This window comes from Pituophis catenifer, unplaced genomic scaffold (genome assembly GCF_029215685.1).
Source record: "Pituophis catenifer annectens isolate HBS135680 unplaced genomic scaffold, rPitCat1.0.hap2 SCAF_6, whole genome shotgun sequence".
NCBI classification, from domain to species: domain Eukaryota; kingdom Metazoa; phylum Chordata; class Lepidosauria; order Squamata; family Colubridae; genus Pituophis; species Pituophis catenifer.
The window spans coordinates 47,603,484-47,629,832 of NW_027256886.1; the positions used below are offsets into that span (position 1 = coordinate 47,603,484).

General features: G+C 34.5%; 1 protein-coding gene across 1 annotated transcript in view; it reads right to left on the bottom strand.

Moving 5' to 3' along the window:
* LOC139318790 (VPS10 domain-containing receptor SorCS1-like) overlaps positions 1 to 26,349 on the bottom strand; it is a 403,261-nt gene that overhangs the window by 193,164 nt on the left and 183,748 nt on the right. The window contains exon 3 of the mRNA XM_070946400.1: positions 23,116 to 23,215. Within this exon, the coding sequence (XP_070802501.1) occupies positions 23,116 to 23,215 (100 nt within the window). The remainder of the gene's footprint in view (positions 1 to 23,115; positions 23,216 to 26,349) is intronic.

A 26,349-nucleotide genomic window follows, 5' to 3' on the forward strand; every position in this document is an offset into this window, starting at 1 on the left:
CAGAAATAAAAGCAAGCTTGACAGTTGTTCCTGTATCCATTATTTGCATTCCTCTAAAGCATATGAAATCAGCAATGCCAAAGTATATTCAAGAAGGTTTTTTTTCTTTCTTTCACCATTAGGTAGCATGCAATGAATCATAAATATTGGCTAATCTATAAAATGCTACTGAATAACCAGACTGTGATAATGAGACACTAAATATATCAGATTTTGCAATACATAAAAAGTTCTGTGTTAATTATTGGGGAGGGGGGAGAAGAGAGAAACAACTTTCATCTAAATTATGCTTGCATAAATTATCCATCATTAGGGCTACCTTCCCTTTTATGAATTTAAGCAACATGCAAGTTTTCACCACTTACTGCATGCTGAACTGGTAAGTCAGGAAGATCTTACATGAATACCTGATCATAAGAAAAACATGTCTATCAAATCTTCAATATATCATTTCTTAAGGGCAAGCATGTAAGTCTCTTGTCAGATAGTTAAGTACAACACTAGAATCAAGGACTCAAGTTGTCAACTGAAAAAGCTGTTAAGACATACATTTTTTAAAAGAAATTTCAGACTGCTCAATTAACCTACAGCTGTATTTTAAATTTTCTCTTCCATAATTTCTTAAAAACATAGAACATTTAATCATGTGTAGGGAGTTGAGTATATTAGATTTATTTGTGCATTCTGGAAGTAAATAATCAAGATGCAGAGACAACTAGATGTCAGTAAACATGAGAAGAAAATTCTAATTTATAGTCATCTGGACTTTTGCAGTTTGATTTGGCAGCCCTATTAAATCTCCTTTTTAAAAACTGTTGGATTATTTCCCATTTAATATGCACACAGTGGCAGTCTCTTGCTCTATGGTAGGTTTGCCACAGGAATGTTCTATAAGTTCTCAAAGGACAAAACTCCATTCTTCAGAAAAGCACACCTACTGATCTATTGTGTTCCATTAAAATTAATTAAATCCTGAGCTCTGTTCCTATTCAAACTACTGAAAGAATATTCTTTAAGGCTTTAGTGAATTGGGAAATGCATGTCATTTCTACTAACTTTGATTGTAAGGATGACCTCAATGTTTTCTGCCTACTTTATTATAACTAGGTGGCATGAAGTTTCTATATGAAAGGAACTTTAATAATTAACTATTATTGCTTACAATTTCTAATATCCATGAACACAAATATATAAATCTCTCTTATTGTCTTGCAAAGTGCTGCATTTCTCCTTCTCCTTCTCCTCCTCCTCCTCCTCCTCCTCCTCCTCCTTCTTCTCTCTCTGTCTCTCTCTCTCTCTTGGCTTTAACTTTATTAACCATTTCAATTACAATATAAAAAGTAGTACAAACTAAACTTAGAGAAAAAGAAAAAGCATAAGAAATAAATAAAAAATGCAGGAAAAGTGACATAAAGAAAAAGAAAAGGAAGAATATAATAAAAAAGAATCTACAAAGATTCAAATTCCAACTTTTATCACAACAACTACTCAAATTTAGGAAATTTTCATCTGCTCTAAGGTTCTAAACTCTTTATCCCATATTCCATTCCTTATACAAAAATAAATCAATAAAACATCAACTTTTCTATCCTGATGTCATCAAAATGTTCAGAAAGGGTTATCAGAACATAGTAGGGAAAATCTTATTTCAACTTTGATCAAATAAACCAATTTATATTCCTTTTACTTCTAAAAATCTTTAATTCAATCAAATATTACCATAGGATATTCAATTTTTCTATATTGAAAAATTCAATATAGAATTTTGTTTTGTTCAATTCTTCTATATTCAATCAACACAGATTCCTTCAAAGATTTATCAACCCTCTTTTTGTAGATAAATTATTTCTTGTATGCCATAAGAAGGAATGCCATAAAAAAACTTGTTGTTCCTAAAGTTTCTAATATTTTAAGATGGCTAATAGCCAATTTTTCAAAATGATTAGAAGTGAGTCTTGCAAATTTAGTTGCAAGAAAGATTGCCAATTCCTTTTACTCCCTGTATTTAAATGCATAGAAAACTGTTGTGTGTGGTTTCTTCATAAGGAGGAGCTACCTAGGATATATGTGGGTAATCTCCCATTGCCTCCTTATTCAGAGAAGTTCTGAGGAAGTTTCACTATCTTTGCTCTGGCCATCTGTTGTTTTCATAGAGACTTCTTCAATTTGCCATAGCTCCTACAGAAGTTCTCAGACTGTTGCATTCTGATGTTTAAATAGCTTTACGGAATTAAGAGGATTGCTGTAACATCTATATAAATATAGATGATACAGATTTTTATTTTGTCCTGTCCTTGATTTGCATTTTTAATTTACACTTGGAAGATAAACTGTTTAGAGAAACTAGCTATTCTCATTTACTCTTGTAACTGAGATATAACAAATTTCAAGTTCTAACTACAATTAGTATAATTATTTTCTTTTCTTTTTTTTTTGTTTTGTTTTAGCAGGTGCTTAATACCTGCAATATACTTAATCATCATTAATCATTAACTTACTTTGCTGATACCTCAACTAAATAATTTAGAATGGAGGGGAGAAAGAGACTGAAAGCTCTAAAACTTGCTCAAGAAAGCAATCCCTTTGTGATTCTAGAGACCGTTCTCACTTCTTCTGCAGCAGATTGGGGAAGAACTCCTGGCTCCGGAAGCATATTTGGTACAATTTCTCAATGAACTTTCTTAAATATTTATTTCTGTTCTGACATCTCATTTGGTACTCTTGTTCATTGGTATCCATCTTGCAAATTCTAATGTAAGTGTCAATGCACAAATTAGGGCAACACATTTCTTCCTAAAAAATTTCAAATACTTATGGAGAAACCTTTTTCTGCACATTTTCTGATCCACATTTCCTTGACGAATGAAAATGTGACAGAATTTGTGAAATCTATTCAATAGCTAGATTTTTTTTTAATTTTGTAGATGAAGAATTAAATGAGAAGTGTGTGTTTTTATTTATTTTATTCTTCCAATGTATAATGATAGGATTTAAATAATAGCTTAAAATATATTTAGAAGTATCACATTGGCTGTAAATTAGACCTCAACCAGATTTAGATATCACAGGACATGCTTATACTGGACTTCTATGATTATGTTTTTGTATAAATCCAAGTAAACTAGGTTGTGATATTGGGTTATGCTTGACTTGGTAGTGATATGTTGGGTATCAGTGCAAAAAAATACTTGACAATTATTCTATTGCTATATGCTACAGTAGAAAACCTGTCTTGCAAAAATCCATTTTTCAACAAAGAAGAAAAACTCTTTCTCTGGAATCATAGGGAGAATGGAATACAATGCATCCAACACACATCCGATAATGAATGTTTCCTGGTACATTTGTTGTGCTTTCATGTGATAGAATTATATGGCTGAGTAGTTGGGTCACTTACCATAGTTCTGTTCATGCATTATATGCCCTGAGACAATTACACAAACAGAGCTAAACAGATACCAGAAACTGCTTGTCTGTTGCCATGCTTTTTCAGTTTAACATCTCTAAGTTTCTTAATATGTGTTTGAGAAGAGTAATATAATTCAAACATAAGAATTTAATCTTTAATTATCCTAAAGCACTATATACTGCTCAGGCTCAAACTGCTATTTTCTTCTTAATCTATGTCTTTAGAAACTGAGAACTATCATGGGTAATGGGGAAAGGGGAGAAGAAAATAGAAGTTAAAAATTAAAATTTAGGTGTCACAAATGTCTTTCTATATTGCAATGTATCATTCCCCCCTAGATGAACATTCCACCTTACATCGGTAAATATCTTTGGGCCCTAGTTACTTTTTAAATATATGAAGAGTAAAGCACTTAGATTGGAATTAGATCATTAAATTAAAACTTTAGCACATTAACTATACTTTACTCTCTATCTTGCTAATACTCTTTTCTAATGTCTTGAATTTTGTGGGGGGTTTTTTTAAAAAATCATACCATTTAGGGTGAAATTTTATGTGCTATTACTTGGGACTTAGCTTCAGCTGAAATTAGTAGAACCAACTACGGAGGAAATGCATGTAAAATTGAACTTTACAAAATACTAAAAACAAAAAAAAAATCCTTTTCTATTCTTCCCTACTTTTTTATCCAATGCTAAAATAAATATGGTGCATTATTGTGCTATTATCTTCCTTAAGTGTCTGTTATGTATCCATATGTATCCTTAGACAATATGAGGAAACAGCTATATCAAGCCATCAAGAGGCTTTCAAAGTTACAATGAAGTGGTGATGCTTGTTACATTAAGAACAGTTCAAAATGGATAGCATAGCTACCATCAGTGCTCCCTACTTTCACGGCACTAGCAGAAATAAGCACACTTTTTACTGCAGAAAAACAAAAACACTTTTTAAAAAGCAGTGCCTTAGAACAGAACATAGTTAAAGGAAACTGAAACCCACCCACCCCCAGAAACGGTAAATTCCAAAGCTGGTTCATAGAAGAATGTTCTAAAATTAAATCCTGTAAAATCCAAATCTCCAAAATCATTTAACTGAGCCCTGCAAGATGGTGGTTACCATATTAGACCAGACAGGGAAGACCCAAATTCCAATCTATTCTGACATGGTTTTGGGTTATACAGTCTATATCCATATCAGTGGGCACACAAGCCAGCTGATATTCGGGCCTTCTGGCCCCATAAGAAGTAGGGAAACAGGCTGTTTCCTGCCTCTGGAGGCCCTGGGGCAGTGGTGGTGGGGAAGGCCCATTTTTTTGCTCTCCCCAGACTCCAGAGCCTCTTTAGGAGCCCAGAGAGGGCAAAAATGGCCTTCCACACACCCCTGGAGCCCCCCCCCAGAGGCTGGAAATGGCCTGTTTTCCAACTTCCTGTGGGACCAGAAGTCAGCAAATGGGCCATTAACGGCCTCCAGAGGGCCTTGGGGGGGGAAGGCCATTTTCACCCTCCCCAGGCTCCTGGAGAGGATCTAGAGCCTGGAGATAGCAAAAAATGGGCCTACCAGGCCCACGATGCCATTGCATGCCAAAAGCAGGGGGAGGACAGGGGGGGTCACATGCAAATGTGGGGGGTGGGGCACATATAATTATGGGTGTGGGCACACGTGCACGCAAGCCCCCTGTGACCCCCCCCCATGCTTCCCACGCTTTTGGCACATGATGGAAAAAAGTTTAGCCATAACTGGTGTATATCATTTACCAGAAAAGGAATGAAAGAAATATTTTAAAACATTAAAAAGTCATCACATTTTCAACTAACATAACTATCAGAGCTAAAACTCTCTGTGTAGCAGAAGAAATGTAAAAATAAGAGACCTCTTTGAGCTGTGGTGGCGCAGTGGTTAGAATGCATACTACAGGCTACTTCTGCTGCCTTCAGTTTGGCAGTTTGATTCTCACTGGCTCAAGGATGACTCAGGCTTCCATCCTTTTGATGTTGGTAAAATGAGGACCCAGTTTGTTGGGGGACAATATGCTGACTCTGTAAACTGCTTAGATGGGGCTGTAAAGCACTGTGAAGCAGTATATAAGTCTAAGCGCTGCTATTGCTATCACACTATTAGATCTATGAGCCACGGTGGCACAGTGGTTAGAGTGCAGTACTGCAGGCTACTTCTGCTGACTGCTGGCTGCTTCCAATTTGGCAGATCAAATTTCACCAGGCTCAAGGTTCACTCAGCCTTCCATCCTTCCAAGGTTAGTAAAATAAGGACCTAGATTCTTGGAGACAATATGCTGACTCTGTAAATCCCTTAGAGAGGGCTATAAAGCACTGTAAAGCAGTATATAAGTCTAAGTGCTATTGCTATAATGTTGTGTATCTAAATCAAGAACTTTTTAAAAATGGTTGCATGGCTTTATAATTTCTAGGCTATATTAAGGATATGGCAGAAATGCCACAGAAAAAGAAATCTCTGGGTATGGTTTTGCTTCTGAAAATCCATTCAGCAAGAAAAAAAATGAGTTCTAGAGTTCTAGAGAATCTGTCTGAGCCAATATTTCAGAAGACAGGTTCTCATTTGGGATGCTTCAAAAAGATATTCAAGGTCTAAAGGCAGAAGGACATTCAGAGAGGAGTAAAAGGCATTTAATAGGTTTCTCATAACTTTAGACTGAATAGGTTCACAGTTCAATAGATGAAGGAAAAGACAAAACTGGCTACCAAACAATAAGTAGTTCAGTTCCCATGGTGTCCTATGAATCTTGATCATTTCATCACAGTGACAAATGCAGCATTGCACCATTGCATAACAGGATCTTCCTCGTGTGCATGCCAGGATCACAATGCAAGTATAAAAGAGGCAGAAATAATACCTAAGGACCAATAAGGCACATATGTGTGTCTGTGTTTGTTAGAATAGAAACAAATATTCCAGTTATTATGGAAACTTAAAGTAGAGCATAATAATTCCTATTTCTCGATATGATAAGAAATTTTGATTCCTATTTTCTGCGTTAGCATTTAACATTATAAAACATAGTTAAATTAGTTCTTACATACTTACAATTTTATAAGTTTGGTATGATGTTTTTAAAACATTAATTATTATTATTATTATTATTATTATTATTATTAATTATTATTATTATTATATAATTATTATAATTATTATTCTTTTTTTAATTGAATCCCTTTCAGTACTGAAATACAGATTTAATCCCCCAAATAGAAGTATCAATATTTTACACTATGCAATTGGCATTTGGATTGCAATAGTTCAAATGCATGCCTGTTCAAATATCAAACTCTACTCAGATGGGATGTCTGACAAATGAAGATCCGAGAAGTCAAATAAAGCAAAAGTCATGAATGTGTTCCAAATCAAAATAAGGGAGTAAGTAAAGCAATGCACTTTCTGTATTTGGAGGCATCTCCTTTAAAGAGCATGACCTTTATATTTCTGTTGTTAGGTGACTAACCCTGCAAGCATAGCTGAACAGAGCATTGCTTCAAATGTGAGACATGCAAATTTCTAAAAACGAAAAATAAATCTCAGATATTTTAACACTTGAACTATTGTGGGGGGGAAAAGCAGGTACTGCAAAACAACCACAACACATTCCATTCTCTAGTTATCAACACATGCCAGATTGAAAAATAATTGGGTTAAAAAGTAGAAATGGTAAAAATTAAATAAACCATATTGCCATGTATTCTCTAGTTTTTCCCTTTCTTCTGATTATTTTTATGTTAAGTGAAAAAAATGTACAATTAAGAAACCTACATTAAAAATAGATTGCAAACCAATTTATATGGTGTCCTCAGTAATGTAGATCAAAAATAAAAACTAAGAAAAATAATGCTACTAAAGGGTCACAGTTCCAATTATAATTCATCCTATGGAAGAATATGAAACTGATTTTAATTGGAGCCAAAGAGTAAAGGTCAGTTTGCCAAGAACAATGGAAATCTTTGGTAATAACTGAATAGATCCTCTGATAGGAATTTGTGAATATCTGGAAGGTTCTTGAAATCAGAACATAGAAAAAGACTTTATACTAAGAAATGAATCTCAGTAACAGGACAACATACCATTTTGATTGTCTTAAACTCTACATTCATTAGGAAAAATAAATAAAAACTGCCAAAAATAAATGTGTTAAAATTAATGTTTAAAAAATGTTAAAAATTAAACTTTTGACCATGTGTGTCTCTTTTCAAGACATGAACAATATGTAATACCCTGTTATTTCTCTATTTTAAATGTGCAGCACAGAAACTACATTCTTTTTCAAAGAAACTTTGTTTCTCTCCCCCTTCAACCCTCCCCTTTCCTTAATTCAAGTAGTATTCATGCCAAAGCCAGAAAATCATCCTGACTTTTCTCAGAGGAGAACAGCTGTTTCATTCTCTTTTTGATGCTTTTTCATCATGAAAGGTTGATATCAATTGTATCCCTTTTTTATTTATTTATTAAGTGAAAGCCTTACCTTTGACAGAATGAGAGGTAATCCTGAGGCTGAAAAACAGATTGCACCTCTTCAGAATAATCTTCCATGTAACAAAATTATCTTGTAGTTGGGAGGATAAACTATTCCAGAGACAGGCTAACAGTCTTTCTAAATCTAAAGTAATGCTTCAAAGCACATGGGAACACATACAAAACACCTTTTCTCTTCTGAGAAGCACCTCATCACTTTTGCATGCTCAAACAGTTGTTTAAAAACTGTTCATAGATCTATATTCATGTATGTGCATGCACAGCCATAGGAACATCTGCAAGAGCAGATCAACAATTGGAAATTGATGTGTGTGGTACCAATACTAATACCCTAATTCTTTTGTGTCATCAGCACATAGAACCCACCATCTTGAAGATTCTGACATCCCCACCTGCAATCTGTCTGTCTGTCTGTCTGTCTGTCTGTCTGTCTGTCTGTCTGTCTGTCTGTCTGTCTGTCTATCTATCTATCTATCTATCTATCTATCTATCTATCTATCTATCTATCTCTCTACACACACACACACACACACACACAGAGAGAGAGAGAGAGAGAGAGAGAGAGAGAGAGAGAGAGAGAGAGAGAGAGAGAGAGAGAGAGAGAGAAATATGCCTAATTGAGAGAGAGCCCCTCTTTGAGGACATGGTTTAGAAATATGAAAAATAAATAAACCAAACCAAACCAAACCAGGAAAGAAAATGTTGCTCTGTGTACCAAATGCAAAATGTACAGTAAATATATCAACCTTCCTTATAAATCAAAGGTTGATAAATAACTCCTGACACTACAACATTGTGCAGCTCTTCCTTTATTGATTTTCTTTCACCTTGCTGTACACATTTCTAAATGACATAGAACTATTGCAGAGTGAAATCCCCATGTAAATGTATACAATTCACTTATTTTAATGAGATATTTTTCTCTTGTTTACTATCAAAATTAGATCATCTTCCATGGCTTTTACTTGTAATGAAAAAAAAATCTTGATTTTTGAAAAAAATGTATAAACATTTTTTTTACACTTTGTACTCTACTAATTTATGTTTCTATTTGTTTTTAGAATAGCGTGCTTCGGTGAAAAGAAAAAAAATACAATATTTTAAAGTCATACAAGAACACACATTAACAGTTATCACCATTTCTTTTCTAATGAACTTTTAATGTTGTAGACATAATTGTTGTAGACAACCCTATACATCTATAGTCCCTATTGTACTCTCTTCCTTTCTTTTTTTTCTACTCCCTTCCATATTAATTAATTAATTGATTGGTTTTATGTAGTGTTTCAGGTTCCTATGCCTGCCAAAAATCCTTTTTTTTTTGCAGAAATCTCCTTCTGGTGCTAGACAACTTTTTTCTAGCTAATAAAGACTGTGGGAAAATTTTCCGCATTAAATTAATAAAAGAGATGTGCAGGCCTGGCTGTGACCTTCAAAAATAACTATATACAAGAACATAGGAATAGTTTGCAAGTATATATTTGGTTTTGATATATGTTTGAATGAGGATTATCATCATAATTGATTATGCATTGTTCAAGCTCCCCAAGAAAGATATAGAAAGCAACAACATGACCACAAGATTGTGCAAATCATCAGGCAAGATATTTCACTCCTGAACAAATCACTTAGTCAAATGATTTGCAAAGTGGCAACTGCTAATGTGTATGTGCATGTGTGTACACACACACACACACACACACACACACACACTTTTTTTCTTTAAATTTATGCTGTATATATTAAAGTTAAGCTTTGCCCTTCACACTTCTCTTTGCTTTCATGTAAAGTAACTGGAGATCAAATAACAAAGTATAATTCGCTTAATGAACTTGCTTTGAAAATATAAATTTATTAAATCAACTTTAATGTTGTTTAGCTGATACTATGTTGGAAAAATGTGAGAAACAGCTCTATCCCATGGATATTTACAACTTTATTTCATAAACAGGTCACTTGTAAATGTTTCCTGGATCACCTAACATTACTTTTTTTTTTTTACTTTCAGTATTACAACAAAACTTTTTTGTTTGCTTGTTACTATTATCAACTCCATATGTCCCATTACACACATCTTTTTTCCTTCTGTCTATTAAACCAAACTTTCCATCTCATTGAATTCTCCAACAATTGATCCATGCTGATAATATCCACCAATATTTCCTTAGGCAAGGAAGAGGCATCTGTCCCATAGTCTCTGCTTGCCTTACTAGATACAGCAAGGACAGCATGATCTTGATCCCTTCAGTTAAACAACAACACCTTGTTGAATTTCCCTCTCTGTGACAGTTTTGCCTATGGAACAGCATTCCTCTGGAAATCTGACCCTAACCGTCCTATCTTTTTGTAAGGCATTAACAATCTAGCTAGTTTCCCAGGGATTTGGATCACCTTTGCTCATTCATTTGGTCTTCTTACAAGTTGGTATTGTTGTTTGCAATCTTGGAATTATGATTTGATTTGTTAAATTGTTATTTTAACCTTGTGTGCTTTTGTGAAAGAGACAGGGATATAAATTGTTTAAGTACATATTTAATAAAAGTTTAATTTATGTAATCTGTGCTACAAACAGAAGTCTGGACATTAAAGACTCAGTATGATCATATATATAGCAGATACCTTTTTGTGAATGTATAATTTTTTTTCTTTCTTCTACTTTTTGAAGAAAATAACCATTAATTCTTGCAACAGAAGAATAGCCACTAACATCTTATCTTGGAAATTTGAAGAGTTTATAATCCTGTATTATAAAATACTAAACACACATTATTAATCATAGCTTATGAGTATAAAAAGGGAAAGACTGAAGGCATCTACAACCCATTTATTTTTAGAGAGATGCATTGCACAGCACAGCAATTAAAAATGAAAGGTTTGAAAGATATAAAAGCAACAATTAATGCAGGCAGGACAAGAGAAAACAAGACCTAAGCCTACAGGAAATAATCAATATCTGATGAGAAGACACTATGCTATTAATAGTATGAACGTGCTGGCAGATACTATCAAGTTGAGTTTTATTAATTAACTGAAAATGTAAAGATACAATGGCATTGAGAAGAACAAGGAACAAATGTACTACTTCTTTAGAAACAACACAGTGTAGAATTTATGAGTGTACAAGTTAGCCTGTAGCTTGTTGGGTGATTTTTTTTCCTTTCAAACAAATGTAACTTTGATTCTTCATTGCTTTAGAATTTTACTTGTTCCAAACAATCTTAAAAGAAAAGCACTCGGAAATGTAATTCTTTAATACAATTTTATACAGAAAAAAATTCAGAGCATTAAAAGAAAATATTTTAAACAACTTACTGGAAAATCCTCTGTATATGTAATTTGAAAGCCCCATTCCATTTAATCACTAGTAATTGCAGGCTTAGTTGCTTTGAGACAAGAACATACAAGCATTTTTTATTTATTTATTTGCTTTTATTTCCTATTTCTAAACTGCCAACTTCCCTCAGATCCCTTATCTTTCAATCCAAAAACTTATTTCTGGATACTAATATATTTTGCTCATCCCGTATTGCCACAGAATCTTATAACAGCATTAAAGTAAACATTGGGGGGAATATGTCCATGAAACTTGTTGATAAAAAAATATGCAGCAAAAATTCTTTTGTAAACTTGACATATAGAGCTTTCTGTCCCTCCTGCAACCTTTTTTTCCCACTATCATCAATAGCATCACCAAGTTGCCCCATATTTCAGTGAGATGAATTTGCCTGTAAGCATGCTTTTGTAATTGTAGTATATCTAAAATTTTTATCCTGGGTATTATTACATTATTTTTATTATCATATATTGATCCAAAAGTAGAACTAATTTACTCAAATAAATCCCAGGAGGGACTGATAACAGCTTAAATAGCAAATAATATTTTCTTTCAAATGTCTTACAAAATCTTCTGGGAATAGCAGAATCCTTTCTTGAATGATCGTTATGTTGAAATAGAAAAAAAAAACTTATTTTTTAAAAATAAAATAAAGAAAAATGAAATAGGATAAGATTGAAGAGAAAATTCACATTCATGATAAATAGTTTTACAATTACCTGTGCAGGCTCTTAGATACAATATATTAAAGACTGCTGGGGAAATAAATACTTTAATGGTGCAATCAGAAAATTATAGAACTGGCAATAATTGAACCGGTTGGGTTTTACCAGCTCATTTATACTTACTAAAGTATGCTATACTAAAAAACTCACAATTTATTAATGTTCACCCAACATTCTGTAACCTGGTATATATCAAATATGATATACAATTTTAACCAACTAGTTGATGGATAAAATATAAATGAATAATCAGAGATTATGAATAATGAATAATCAGAGATTATTTCTGTCCAGGGACATCTACCCATCCCAGAGAATTGGACTGAGTGGATATACTCCAGTTGCCATTTATTAAAAATGGGACTTAGAAGTAGGGCTTTTGTTCTGGCACCTATCTTATGAAATGGAATGGAATGGAATGGAGTGGAGTGTCGAGCCGTCTATCTGCTGCTGCTAACGGAACTCGACAATGACTGCTGGAAGCGGCGTGTGTATGTGTGATCAGGAGGGGGTGGTCGCGCGTCACGGGTGTTGGTGATGGGTTTTGGGGCATGGATAGGGCTCTGCTTGCATGGTGATGGGCGGAGCAGAATCGCGTGGGGCAATGGGTGTGGGACCGATAGGGTTAACAGATCCGGGCTTACGTCAGCACGGGACGCCCCTGGAAGCCGGAAAGGTGGAAATGGATGCCGGATTCTCAGCGCGCTATTTAAACAGCACTAAACGCCGATGCGGGAACTCTGACTTGATTGCTGTTAGCATATCGGTAGCAAACTGTTGCTGTTAGCTGCAAATAAACCATCTTCGAACCACCACCCAAGCATGTTTGTTTGTGGAATTGCTCTGGCAGCCAGCATTGCTGAGAGGAAGTCAGAGTTTCCCCCCCTGCGCTCCTTCTTGCCTTCGAGGCGCCGGGATGGCCGAGAGAACGAGCCCAGGAATGGAGGCGGCAGACCAGCAGGCTGTGGAGGAGGAGGAGGACGTGCCGACAGCAGCGCCGGCAGCGGAGGCAGAGCTGGTGATACGACCGAAGCAAAAAGAGGCACAGCTGGAGGCAGCGACAGATGGACACGACACCGAAGGGGTAGCCGATAGTACGCTTGGCCATTGGCAGAAAAGCCCCACATTAAGGGAAACTGGGGGTAGTAGAAGCCAATCCTCAGCACCCGCCAGACTCCAGTTCCAGGGGTGGAGAGAGCGACGATGGGCGGAGGATGAAGACGGTGACTGGAGCTACTCCACAGGGCTGGGTGCGTCGACGTTGGATATATTAAAAGATCGCTTCGGAGAGGTGAGCTTCCATGATGCCCCATCCTGGCAGCCCTCGGCACCCGGGGGGAGCGACCAGCGGTTTGGGGTCAGGGCCAGGAAGTAGAGTCCGTTTGGCCAGTCCTAAGTTCAAACCCAAGCTGGCTGCCATAAGGAGTGCGGCAAGAGCAGGGCCCCGGACTCCCAAAGGTTTTCCATCAGCAGTGGGAGACATTAACCGTGGGTGATCTGCTGAGAAACAGATAGCCCCTAATTTTCTTGCCTTCTGGAAGGCTGTTAAGACATGGTTCTGTCATCAGGAGTTGGACCAAGGTTGGAGGTTCACCCAGCATATGTATCCTTGAGATAGAATATTATGGTGGTTTGATACTTTATAAGAGTTTTATAATCTGATGAGCCATACAATTATTTAAGTAAATAAAATATAGCTATAGAATTATATTAATATTCCATATTAAAAGACATTCCAGACATCACACTACTTTGGTTTGAAGTAAGACATCACATTTTATCATACATTTACAAGTTGTTTTGTTATGTGCAGAAACAAGATAAAAGCTCAAGAAGGAATAATTTACTTCTATTTACTGCAAGGGAAAAACATACAAAAAAGCACTGTTCTATTTTATCTACTACAATTATATAGTCAAATTGTTTTTAATTCTTTCCAAGTTCCTTACTCTCCATGTTCTCTGTTTCTAAAATTTCCTTAGTTCTATTGCATTGTCTTGAATTTTTCTAATAGGTCCTTCTATACACTATGTTTAAAGGTCAGATAATAATCTGCAAGTTTGACAACTATTTTCAATATTGACACAATTAAGTATATGCAAGAAAAATTCAGTGCGGGCAATTTGCTACTATTAGATTTTTGGCTTAAAATATAACTAACAGCCCCCTCTCTTTCTCAACACATTTTCAAATTGTGATTGTATTGTAAAATGAGAGCTGACAAATCTAGTACCACAACTTTATTAAAAATTCTACAGTGATGAAAGTTGCAAACCTTCTAGTTCAATAGAAGCAATGCAGTCAAGAAAGCTATGTATTGTATGAGCTGAAATGCACTTAGTATGAAAATATCATTTTATTTTGTGCAGAATTATAAGCCTTGTGTGTGCTTTTAGTTATAACTATTCATAGAATTTCCTGAATAGCTTCAGATTGCAAAGATTGTCCATCCTGAATAATTGAAACATTACCACTTTAATGAGTAGAGACTGCCATAGAGATTGTGGGCAGAATATAAGGCAGACATAAATTTTGCAGGGTAGTTCAAGAGTAGAAGAGAAAATATATGGAGGTATTTCTGCAGTCATAAATTACAAATTCTGTGGCATATTCTGCCAAATAAAATTAAAAGCATGTGTATACAGCAAATGAAAACTCATTGCAATGCTTAAGGAAAAGAATTGGCATTTTTTTTCTTTTTTATAGTCTTTGAACAGCATTACAATCAAGACAAAGAAATTAGATTGCTAAAGAAACCCATTGCAGAAAAAGTGATAAAACAATACAGTAGTACATTTAAGTCAAAACTTTGCACAATTGTATGGCTTAGTAAAGGGTATCTTGAAACAAGAAATGTAAATAAAAATTAACATTCCTTAAAAATAATGAACATAAAATTTATCTGTATGACACTTAAATTTGAAAATAACTGGGAAGAACAAAGCTCATTTTTGGATATCGTAAAAGGGATATGAAGAAAAAAGTAAATGGCTCCAAAGAATGCCTCAGTTCAAAAAAGAAAATGAAGACCTTTTAACCAGCAAAGATCTTTTAACAAGAGCTAATAGATAAGCACTTCTCTACAAGGAGCAGAATCTAATAGAAAAGTAATAACAAATTCAAAAGCTGTTATGTTTCACTGAAATTCAAAAACATTTTTCAATACAGGTTCTGAGAAAGAAAAAGGAACTAGACTGAATAGGAGATAAAATGATAGAACCTCAAGAGCAGAAGGGAATACAAGTGTTACCTGCAAGAAGACAAATGGCAGAGGATGACTACAGTTCAGAAAATATTTGATTACTTCATAATACTGAGAATAGTTCTGATACCTCCTGGAATTATGGATAGTAGATAGAATGAAACAATTGTCAAGGCTCATCAAGTCTACTAAAAGGCAGTCCTTTTCTAGTCAATCAAAATGGGATAAATTATACCTCTCAGATTTTGAAATTCTAAGAACATGGTGACTCGGGTGGCATTTTCTCTCATTTTCAGTCCATGAAAGAAGATTACAATAAGAAAGAAAGAGTGTTGCAAGTGATACTGATTTTAATTGAAATGTTTTAAATTATGGGCCAAATTTCATTTAATTATTTTTAAAAATTATTTTAACTTTTGTGTACAAATGTTTTTATTTTGGCGGTTCACCGCCCTGAGTCCGAAAGGAGAAGGGCGGTATACAAATCTAATAAAAGATAAAGATAAAGATAAAGAATGACTGGCTAAGGAAACACTGTTGTTGAAGAGAATTTAAGGAACTGTGATATACATTATGTAGATGAAGAACCACAAGAACAAGTTTGATTGAGAAGAATGTGCTTGTAATGAATAATGTGAATGTGAATGTGAATCATGTGAAGGGTAGGAATTAAAATCAATAGGTAAGAACTACATATAAAGCCTCAACTAGTCATAAGATGAGGGAAACCTGACTTGGTAATAGCACACATGATGAAGAAAGAATTTTAAATATCCTTGAGTTTGTCATTGGATGCAAGCTGAATATGATTCTACAATATGACATGGTAGCTAAAAAGTAATTTTAGGTTGATTAGCAGAAACATGGTTTTCAAACCATGGGAAGGCAGTAAAATGTCACCTTAAATAGTGTGTCCCATAATGATTATTTTAGGAATATTCTGAGAAATTGGACCAACAGCAAAGAATCAGGGAACTGGAAATTTGCAAAATGAGGTTGAATAAATTGAAAATGTTTAGTCTTGAGAAAAAAACAACTGAGGAAAAGGGGATATGATAACACTTTTCACATATTTGAAAGGTATCACACAGGAAGAGATCAAAATTTATTGTCTACTGTCTCAGAACACAAAGCAGAAAAGAGACGTTTTAAAGCAGAAGGAGACAAATTCCAGTGAACGTTAGAAAAGCCTTCCTAATGGGAAAAACAGATTGATAGCAGAACTAATTTCTATGTAAGATGGTAGAATCCTTTGCAGAATATGTTCAAATATAGTGTGGAAAGCCATCTGTTTGGGATTGGTTAATCTGACCAATCCCAAACACATCTGACTATGTGCACAGAACATAGGATTGACCTTAAAAAACTAAATGGTCTTTCTAATTTTGAGATTTTTGGAATAACAATGGTGCCTTTAAACTTGTTTTATCAAGTTAGAGGTTAATAAATAACTATTGCCCATAAACTAAATATTTAAATGGTAAGGAATATCTCTTTGTTCATAGACCACTGAGTCCAAGATCTATGGTTCATATGATTGGAGGTACAATGTTCCATTTCTTGATACTTACAAACAAAAATAAGGCATAAATCTTGAAGGAGGGGATAGGGAAAGGAAGCCAGTATTGCTTTAAAAACCAATCAAGCCTCTTTTTCTACACAATTTAACAATTATCATTCTTCTGCTGCCACTGCAAACCAAAACCAGAGTCATTACTTAAATTGCTTTTTTACATCATTCTTTGATTGCTCTTTACATCATTCATATTTGTGTTCTGTACAATATTTTTTAGCAAATGAGACAAAAATGACATAAAATTCTAATCACATCAAAGGAAATACTTCACACCAGAGAATTAATTAATGTATTCTCTGTCATATGATGTGGTAGCAAGCTCTATAATAATTAGATTAATTAATAAACAGAGATGAACTGAATCTATTTCTTGAGAGCCTAAAGATTTTGAGGCAATTTATCTTGGAATATTATTTCTTTATTGCATTTGTACGAACGTTTGTATCAACTTTCTCGTCCAAAAAAGGGTCATTCATTATATAGCCTGATATAATCTAATAAAAAGCGATGCAGTACAAAAATATTGACATCAATTGCAAAATAGACTGCTCCTTTTTCATTAAATATTGTAAAGGTAAACAGCAACATTACAGTGATTTTCTTGCTACTGAAATTATTTTAAGAACTTATCAATAAAATTAGCTAATTGTAAGTTTCTTTCTTTTCCTCTCCCTCTCTCTTCCACTCTTTTCCTATCACTTTGAACTCCTAAAATAAAGAATTCTATTCTATTCTATTCTATTCTATTCTATTCTATTCTATTCTATTCTATTCTATTCTATTCTGCTTCCAGATTTCTTTATATAAAATATGCATGTATTAAGGCAGAAACATAAGTCTAAATTATGCAAATAAGTAAACCAGATATTCATCTAAAATAAATTGTTTATGTTCCATAGACATGCATTGGCTTTTAGAAGTACACTTACTAATACCGTACTTGTACACACAAGATAACTTTCTTAGTGATGCATCCCAAATCTTAAATGCCATGATTAAAAAGAATGGTCATCTTCCTCTTTATTTGAAATTATTTTAGACCGTAAGTATGGAATATTTATTTTTTGTTGTACAGGTATAAACTTCTGTTCAACATCCAGAGCCACTGTGATAAAATGAGCTGCAATATAAATTGTTTTAATATGAATAAATATATAATTTATGTTATACCTAAAACCTACCAATATGCCTTTCCAGATCATTTTATCCTTACTTTTTTTGCTGTATCTATATATACCAGTTCATAAGTAACCAATTCATTTTTTAAACTTATCAACTCACTTGGTTAGTAGTATAATGGTTATATATAGACATTTTAACATTTTTTTAACAAACATTCATTTCTTACAACAGACTATATACTAATTTCCTCCTTTTAATTTTCATATTTTAACATATCTCAATTTTGCTAATCTCAGTAAACATTCAGATAGGATATACCCAGATATCTATTTGATCTAGATCATGTTTGTCCAACCTTTTGGCTTGCCTAGGCTATACTGAGTGAAGAGAAATTGTCTTGGCCACATTTAAAATATATAGTATAATATATATGTATATAAATAACAAACTTTCTTTGTTTTTTATATTTTTATTATCTTGTGGGGCTGCATTACTAGTTGTCCAGGGAAGCTTCTAGATCTTTGCTAATTATGTAAAAGTTCAAGAACTGTCCTACCAGAGGTGAATTCACTTACCTTCACTACCGTTTTGCAAATGTGACCATGCGCACCTCTTCCACACATGCGCAGAGGATCAAAAATGGGACGTGATGACATCCTGGCGGGTGGGCGGAACCTCCCGCCATTGGCGCTACTGGTTCACCTATGCTGGATAGAACTGGCTGAATTTCACCAATGTGTCCTACCCTTCTGGAATATGCAGTCTCCTAAAATCTGATTGGCCTCCTTACTCTTGACATTCTACAGTAATAACACCTTTTTAAAAAAATGTTTTTGAAAATTAAGATCTCTGACAGATATTTTTTTTAACTTTCACACTGTATATGTTTTGGCTTTTCCTGTATTTTTGTTTTAATTTTATAATACTCGTGACGATTGCTTTATAAGTTTTACTTAGATCTTACTACTAGAGTCTTCAGGTGACTGAATAGAAAACAACAACAAAACAAATAAATGCAATTCTTCTCTCTTGTCAAGCACAACTACCTTGTTCTTGAATGCACTGATTTGCAAATCCATATCCTTCACTGCAGTATACACTCTGTCTTACTTCTGCTGAAAAACATTGATCATCTGCATACAAAATGTACCTATGCTCCATATCAAGCTGGAAAGGCTAGACATACAGTACTAAGGCATTATACAGGAATCATTGCAACTAGAACTAGACCTGTTGATTTATTTATTTTCTAATTTACAGGTTCATATACAACAGTTCATGTAGTGACAACTTGAAGATACAACAGCACTGAAAAAAGTGATTTATGACCATTTTTCAAACTAATAACCATTGCAGCACCCCTATGGCCACGTGATTTACATTGTGATGCTTGCCAACTGCCTCACATTTATGACTGTTGCAGTGTCCTGAAGTCATGTGAGCCCCTTTTGTGACCTTCCGATAAGCAAAGTCAATGGGAAAACCAGATTCACTTAACACTTTTCCTACAACAGTGATACTAATTTAAGAACTGTACTGATTCACTTAAGAAACGTGACAAGAAAAGTCGTAAAATGGGGCAAAACTCACATGACAAATTTCTCACTTAACAACATAAATTTCAGTTGTGTTTACCTGTATATGCTTCCATCAACACTACTATGGTCCCTGCTGTGGTTCCTTGCTATTGATGATAGGCCAGTTACTACACCATTATTTTTTATTTGCCAGGGAGGGAGGAAAGGAGAGAGAAAGAAATGTATCATGAATTTCTACCAGAAGCCTGTGAGTTTGAGGGATAGAGAGCTCTTTCTGAAGCTGTTCTTTTTGGAGCCACTTTTTCAGCTAAGGAATCACAGTCTCAAGTACTCCTACCATCCTTGGAACCATTTTGGTCTTTAGTTTCCATATCCTCTCAATTTTCTTCCTCAGGCTCGGCTATTCTTCTCACATTCATACTCCTTCCTCGTGTTGCTGTCACTTGCCACTGCTACATCAATCACCATTGCTGTTTTATGGTCTTTGGTGCCTGGTGGATTAGCCAGTACCTGCTTGTGTATGTAGATCTGGAACTTTCATAGAATCTTAGCCCTGTTATTCTCCATGACCTTCTGTGAAATCTCCTATCTTGGAGGGTCTAGCTCATGCACCATGCTGATGTTCCCCTACACAATGCTAACTAGTTGATTGCACCATTCAATGCAGGGGTGAAATCCAGCAGGTTCTGACAGGTTCTGGACAACCGGTAGTGGAAATTTTTAGCTGTTCAGACAACTGGCAAATACTACCTCTGGCTGCCCCCAGAGTGGGGAGGGAATGGAAATTTGGCAGTATCCTTCCCCTGCCATGCCCACCAAGCCATGCCCACTAAGCCACACCACACCCACCAAGCCATGCTCACAAAACTGGTAGTAAAAAAATTTGGATTTCACCACTGATTCAATGTATGCTGTTCCTATCTATATCTTAAACTCTGCTACTATTTGTTGACTGGTCTATGAAGCCTCTCTGCACAGTGTAATATAGTAGACCTCTACTTCTATGGAACTGGTGCTGAGTGCTTATGATGATGATGCTGTGATTAGTGCTTTAGTTATGTTTTTATTCCAATCCTTTTTAGCTACTGAATGTGGCTGGCACAGTCTTTTCCTGTGCCAGTCACATTCAACTAGTCAATGGTACATCCCATGCAGACCTTGTCTTGCCGCTATACTATGGTGGTAGAATGATGATGGTAGTCCCTACTACCACTGCATGTGTATATGTTCTTCAAGAGTTTACACTATTTTTGTATCTGTGCAACTACCACTGTTCAAAATAGAATTAATCATTTTTGAAAATGCTGTAACAATTCATCCCTAAAATATATATAATAGGAGGATAACCTGGTCTCTTTTCTTCTCCCTGACAAAAATAAACAATTATATCTCTTGGTACTTTTCTTCTGCATCCATATATTCCTCATCCCATTCTAAAAACTCATTTAAGATTCAACAAGATCCTCGCTAACATCTTTACCATGTTCCTTTGTAATTACTTTCAATCTTAAACAAAATTATTTCTCTCTTAGTTCCAAGTAGTGCATCCAAGTAGTGTTTCTCAACCTTGGTAACTTTAAAATATGTGGACTTCAACTTCCAGATGGAAATTAAACTCCACATCTTTTAAAGTTGAACTCCACATCTCTTAAACTTAAGAAATACTGGTCTAGATCACCTCCAACTCTCAATTTATTATTTCTGTCTTTTACATTTTACTTTCCCTTTCTGGATTCCAAATCAAGAGAAAAAAATGGCCACCACCAGAACAACAATGTAAATTATGGAATGGAGAAGAGGATCATTTACAGAGGGATTAACAGAAAAAGGGATTTCACCAGAAATTTTACAAAGGACATTTGAAGAATTAGGGAAGAATGTCATGCATGAGTATTTACATCAGTGATTGCATCAGTTAAAAGGGATCTGATAAGTATGAATACAAAAAAATGAACTATTAGTAATACAGATGACTAGAGAGGTTAAACAATCAAAAAGAAATAGAAAGCTTGGAAAATAAGTTTTTAACTTTCATAATTCAAAGTTTTGATTGGTTCTTCCAATTCCATATAACCATTTCCTTCATTTTTAAAATTAGTAGTAATTGTGTGTGTTTGTGTATATTTATGGAATTTATTGACTGGCCTGCAATGCTGGCTTCCTTATTTCTCATTTGATCTGACCTAATATCCATGCATCAATGTAACTGCAGATACACTACAGAAATTGCCCCCTCCCAAAAAAAAAAAAAAAAAAACTTCTAGCTTTCTTTAAAAGCTTTTCTTTTAGTAACTCAAATTTCTCTTCTAAGGTAAGCTGTTCATAGGTAAAGAAAATGAGAAAAATATAACCACCTGACTTTTATGAGTACTTCCGCAATAAAAACCCTTTACAAATTGTTTCTCAGTAGGGTGCCTGTATGATTAAAACCCTCTAGGCTTTGGGATACGTTTTCTCTGCAGGATTTTGTCAAATCCTTTTCATTTCACTATTGGAAGCACTTAAAAGGCAAACAACTTTAAATACAGTCTGGTCTCTGTAGATGTCATTCGAACATCTTAATGAGCCTTTTTTTTTTTTCAAATAATGAGTTCATCCTTATTTGGCAGGAATAAAAATGATTTCAGGCTTTCTACCAGCTATCGACTTCCACTTGTTTTACTTCTAGAATGGGACAAAGCTTCACATCAAACTTTCTATCTAAAATTTATCTCATTTGTGAAATTATTATAACTTCACCAGAATCTTCATCTTTTGTCACTAGCCATTTGGTCAAGTCTGACCTGGGCCACTCTATGAAACAGCACTCTCTATGTTTCTCACAGCCTCATTTAGATCTGCCATGGTCATCCAAGTGTTATCCTCTAGTGTCCAACCAGCAAAAACTCCACCAGCAAACTGTATTAAAGTGCATGGACATTTCACTATTGCTGTTTCTTCCTCCCACATCTTTTTCCCCTCTTTTTATACTGTTCAGAAGTCCCATTTGAACATATCAGAAGGCTTGTGCTGAATGAAGTTCTCAGTCATGTAGAGATTGCAAATCTTTGAGAAAGTCTACCAAAGGTAGTCTTGTGGGATTTAGTAATTACTCCTTTAGCTATCTGCATTGAATTAGTGCAATGTTTTTATTTATTTTTTTCTTATTTGCTTATAATATTATTTTGAGGTATTTCATTTCTTGATGTATTGCTGTATAGTATTTTTATTAGTTTAATTTCATAAGGATTCATTCAGTAAATTAATGTTTGAAGGCCTTTTGGTAGTTAATATGAGAAGAAAAATTGCAGACTTGGAGAGTAATACTGTTCTCAGCACCATTATAATGTCAAATGGCTGCACTGAAGTTTAGCTGCCAAACTTTTCCAATATTGGAATACAACGGAAAGATTCTCCATTGTAATTTTGGATCAGGTAAGCTAAGATTCCAGTAAGTTGTTGTCTAAGCACATCTGAAATTTAGTAAAACCTTTTATATTACAATCACTTTCTAGATAAAAGATTGTCATTTATCAAGAAACTTTCTAGATGGAAGATTACCATTCATCCATATGCAATTGATTTAAAAAGGGAATGCCAAATATAATTTAAAGCCTAAACAGCTTGTTTTTATTTCTGTAGGATGTATACAAACACAGCTATGTAAATAATAACTAACAAATCAAGTCAAATATGACATAATTAAAAGCAACTATATTCTTTAATTTACCTTTCGCTTATTTGTTGGGCAGACATAAAGGTAGCTCAAAATGGTCTTCAGACCCACTTTGTCATTCATCTTTTCATATGTTGTCCCATAATCAGTTGACCTGCAATTCCAGAGAACATTTGTAAGTAAGCATAAACACTACAGCAAGAATAAGATGCAAACTGTTTGGTTGTTTCCAGCTTAAACAAAATAGCTCTCAGAAGGTGGTAGTCGTTTTTGTTTTGTTTTTTTTCCATGATTCACACTGTATATGATGACACTTAAGTATGCACTCATGCCTTCGTGTGAGGAATTAATATTTGCATTTAAATTAGGTTAGGAAAAATTAAAATTGCATCTTCAGTGCCACTGAAAATAAATGTTACAGTAAGAAATGTCAATCAGGTTGGAAGAGGTAATGTTTGTCATTAATGCAAATGTCAGGATAACCAGAGGCTGAATTAGCTTTTGTCTATTACTATGTTCTGTCATATTGGAAAATATTGTTGTCCTTTCAGTTATCACAGTTTTGCAAGTACTACTACTTAATCCATTTCATGATTTATTTAGTAGTGCTTCAAAAGGCTATGGCTAGACACCACTAAACAAAATTACTTGCTTTGTATAATTTGCATTGTTCCTATGTATATTTTAAATGAGCTTTAAAAAATCATAGTTTTATGAGAAACCTTAAAATTGAATCTTCTGTTTGATTATTACCAATTAATTTTTAAAATATATACACTATAATAGATACACTAAAACAGATTTTGATATTTAGGATTCTATACTGTATGAATTCCATTACTTGATATTTCCTAGAGCAGTGATGGCTAACCTTTTCAGGACCGAGTGCCCAAAGAGCGCAAACGTGTGTACCCAAACCCCCAAAATGCATGTGCAGCCCCCTGCACATGCCCACCAACCCCCTTCATATACGGCAGAGACCCAAAGACCAGCTGTCTGGCAGGAGGTGCGCGCACATGCACAGCAGAGCTGAACTAGGGCGACAGTATGCGTGCCATCAGAGAGGGCTCTGTGTCCCCCCTCTGGCACGCATGCCATAAGTTCACCATCACGGTCCTAGAGGATCATGTATATTGATAATGACTTATTTGATTCACTCATACATATTACAAGAACAATATAAACACCAAGGAATTTTGACAATGATGAACAATAATTAAACAGATCCAAATCATAAAGATAAACATAGTTGTGTGAAAGGACACAAATTCTCAACATAGTCTTGTAGTAACTGCCATACAATTAAGATATTCATTTCATATTCTTCCTGACCACTTTATATATATGCTTTATTTCCCAGCAATTAAAAACAAAAAAGAAATAATATGAACTGATAACACTTACTCTACACAAGAGAAACTCTTAATGTGACATGAACAAATAACAACAAAGTAATTCATCCCTACAATTAGAAAATAGCATATACCATTCAATCTTAGATTTCTTGATATTTACTAGAGAAAGTGGAGGAGAGGGGCATGCACAACAGCCTGCCCCATATACTGGTTATGTATATTCACCAAAATCCTAATCTCTTCATCTTGTCCTCAGTTTACAACAGTTTGTTCAATGACTGTTCAAACTTACAACAGCACTGAAAAATATGATTTATGACTGTTTTTCATTTAAAACCATGGAAGCATCCTCATGATCATGTGATCAAAATTCAGACACTTAGCAAATGACTCATATTTTTGATAGTTGCAGTGTCCCAGGGTCATGAGATCACCTTTTGCAACCTTTTCTCACAAGCAAAGTCAATGGACAAGCCAGATTCATTTAATAACCATATTGCTAACTTAACAACTGCAGTGATTCACTTACCAACTGTGGCAAAAAAAGTTTGTAAAATGAGGCAAAATTCACTTAACAACTATCTCACTTAGCAACAGAAATTTTGGGCTACATTGTGGTCGCAAGTTGATGACTATCTGTAGCATCAACTGTTGAAATCCAATAATGAGAGAAAACTATGTGCAAACCTAATATTTCATCCATTTTGAATTGTCACAATTCAATTCACTGGAATCAGTGTATAAGACTTCTATCTAAAGAAAACAAGTACAGAGTGCCACAGAATTGGTCATTAGTTTTTCATTTGTTCCCTTACAAAAGAAAGAAAAAAAAAACACCCTCTGTGATAATTTTGTATATTAGTTGTCAGTGAAATTCACATTTCACTGTGTGTGTGTATATATATTACACACACACACACATACACATATATTACACACACATACATCAGAAACAAATGGAGCTTTGTACTATAGCATATCAACACCCCACTTTCCAGTCAGTAAAACCAAAACAATTTACTGTTTTAAGAAAAGAAATATATGTTCTAAATTACTCAATCCAATATCTAATAAAAAATGGAAATTTATTTAGATCAAATTGTGTGTTCCTTTTTTCTATGCTCAATTCCATCAATTTATCCATTTAAGTCAATTCTCATATCTTAAATAGCCACTTATTAATGTTTAAAATTGTGCAGTTTTCCAATATTTTGCTAGAATAATCTTTGTAGCAATCAAAATTTTGGCAATTTAAATACAATTTATTTATATTTACAACATTTGCTATATAATTAAATATTTTTATTAATGCATTTATAGTCAGCCCAATTCATTTATTTAATTACTGTATATTTGAATAGTAGTAGAGTATATTTCTCTTGGTTCAGGCCCCCAAAAATTGTTCTCAAAATCTAAAACTCATTTTTCTTTCCAACACCCATTTGTTTGATACACTGCTCCTCTTCCTCCTCTTTCTTGTTTTAATGATACAAAATGTTAAGTACAACATTTTTCAGTTAGCCCAACTACAATTGATAATATATTGAAAACACATTTTAACCTAAAAAAAGGGATTTAACTCTAGAGTAAAAGTGTTTTATTATCATAACTTAAACCCTTTGAGTCAAATTTCAAGGCAAGATTTAAGGTATCTTAATAACTACTATTGTTATATCCAAATCCTCAATAACTTTTTCTTCCTTCCTGGAATTTTCTCGCATGTGCAAAGGTTTACTTTTTTGGATCAATTAAGTATTGATCCAATTGTTGCAACAGGAATGTCAAGATTCCGACTGACAAACTAAGAACTGGCTTCTTGCTGTTGTCTGCTGTCTGGAACCGGCATTCCACAGATGTTTCCCCTACCTCCAGTCTCTGTGGCAACTGAGAAGTGGCAATGGTTGAAATCAGTACAATTTCACTTTGAAGTTGA